Source organism: Mastomys coucha, unplaced genomic scaffold (genome assembly GCF_008632895.1).
Source record: "Mastomys coucha isolate ucsf_1 unplaced genomic scaffold, UCSF_Mcou_1 pScaffold20, whole genome shotgun sequence".
Lineage (NCBI taxonomy): Eukaryota > Metazoa > Chordata > Mammalia > Rodentia > Muridae > Mastomys > Mastomys coucha.
The window spans coordinates 81,520,074-81,522,013 of record NW_022196903.1 but is presented as its reverse complement, the minus strand read 5'-3'; the positions used below and the strand labels follow the sequence as shown (position 1 = coordinate 81,522,013).

The 1,940-nt window shown below is 44.3% G+C and overlaps 1 protein-coding gene across 1 annotated transcript; it reads right to left on the bottom strand.

The window, feature by feature from the left end:
- Positions 1-1,003: 1,003 nt before the first annotated feature.
- On the bottom strand, positions 1,004-1,687 carry LOC116099956 (endogenous Bornavirus-like nucleoprotein 1). Its single transcript, XM_031384042.1, has 2 exons — positions 1,432-1,687; positions 1,004-1,242 (listed from the first exon to the last, which is right to left on the bottom strand). The coding sequence occupies exons 1-2, from the start codon at positions 1,685-1,687 to the stop codon at positions 1,004-1,006; spliced, it is 495 nt and encodes a 164-aa protein (XP_031239902.1).
- Positions 1,688-1,940: the final 253 nt, after the last annotated feature.

Below are 1,940 nucleotides of genomic sequence, written 5' to 3'. Positions count from 1 at the left end.
ATTTCAGGCCTCTGGTTCGATAGCTGGGAACCAGTTGATGGATCTGTTGTTGAAGAAATCTAGACAAGAAGTTTATAATACAGGGTACAATTAGTAGGATTAAGAAAAGGAGAAAGGGGTTAAGAATGATAGTATCTAATTCCATACTGACTGTTGATGATCCACTAGCTAGAGGCATTGAGCTGTTTCTTACATTTATGAAGATCTGTATGAAGTTGTTGGATCTTATCTTTTACTATACCCAGTTGGTTAATATAGAAGCAATATTCCTCTGTGAGGAAGACACAAAGACCATCTTTCTCTGCTGGAGGAGGAGGAGGGGGAATGGTGGGGGAGCCTGGATTCAAGGGTGGGGCTAGGATCAAGTGGGAGAGGGACAAAGGAAGTAGAGGCTCTCACTTTGGCTAAGATGTCCCTCCCCAGTAAGGGGACAAGACAGGTTGGTATCACTAGGAAGGATTAGGCAAGGTAAACACCCCTAAAGATAAAGCTGAGTGATGGGGTTCAGTAAGGCTGGTAAGGCTGTCCACCATCCTGACAATAAGGGAACAAGGACAGATAGGTTCCCAAAACTCCACTAAGGCTGAGTAGGTAGCCTCAGTGTCCAGAAGGAAGAATATGGGTGGTCTTGATAATGTAATGACTACCCAAGCCTCTCTGTTGAAGATGGCAATGGTTGGGCCAAGGCAGCCCAGGCCCCTCAGTTTTCCATGGCCAGACCTAGGATACTTATTGGCTTGAGGGTGATCTGGCTTTGATGTTCCCATGCTTTGAAAGCCACAGGTAAAATCAGCAACCCAATGTCCTTCCTTCTTCCCTCCCCATCTCTTTCTCTCTTCCTTTCTTTCTTTCTTTCTTTTTTTCTTTCTTTCTTTCTTTCTTTCTAATTTATAGCATTGGTTCACTTTTCCATGGCAAATCCAGTAACACTAACAACCCTGAGAACAACCTGGATCCCAGGACTCATTTCTCCTCCTGCTCCTCGTGTTATTATTTGATGCTCTCAAGCCTGTTGTAGCAAAGGCTCTGTCAAATGCTGGATCACAGGTGCCTTGGATGCCATCATCGTTGCACTCTCGAGCTTACTCTGGAAAAGAGCTGAAGCTGACAGATTTGGGAACACTCTTGGAGCAAGATTGATGGTATCATTGTTTTGAAGAGCACCCATAAACTCGAACCATTCACCTGTGCGCTTTTTGAGATTCTTCTCCACAGTCAGGAAGGTTGGTATTTCAAAAGCAACTTATGGTAAGGCGATTGCTCCATCCATGCACTGTTTAATCAGTATATACGTTGTGATTTGGACATATGATGCCACCATTCAGATTTGGTCCATGACCTCTTTCCCAGGTGACCAGAATCTAGCTGACAAGAATCTAAACAGTAAGGATCCCATGCAGGGCTAGGAGCTGAGTCAATCGATGGCTGCACTGGGTAGACAGGTGTGGAGATGGGTAGCTGCCTCTGAATGCCCAGACTTCCCTAGGGTAACCGTGAGGGCCTTCACTCTACGTTTAATCTGTTCCAATCCACTGCAAATCTTCTCAGATGATCTAATCACAAGCCCATTCATGAGTGTGCAGCAGTAGATAACTACGGAGGACATTTCGAGGGCTGTGAGAGGCCTCTCCTTCACTCCTTTACATAGAACAGATGTCTCATAAGCAGGGCTGTCCTTACCTTGCATTGGTGTCGAAAGATACGTTCGCTCAGACACATAAGCTACAGCAAATAACTCCCATTTCACTGGAAACATATAAAGCATGAAGATCAAACTTGCAGTGGTGGATGGAATCTCGATCTGTGCTCATGATTCAGCATTGATATTGTATTGACCTTGATGTCTTTTTTTTTTTTTTTTTTTTAACCAGTCCCTGTACAAGGGTGAGTTGTATCTTTGAGGTACTGGAGGCAGTTGCTGCTTAATTTGAATTCAAATG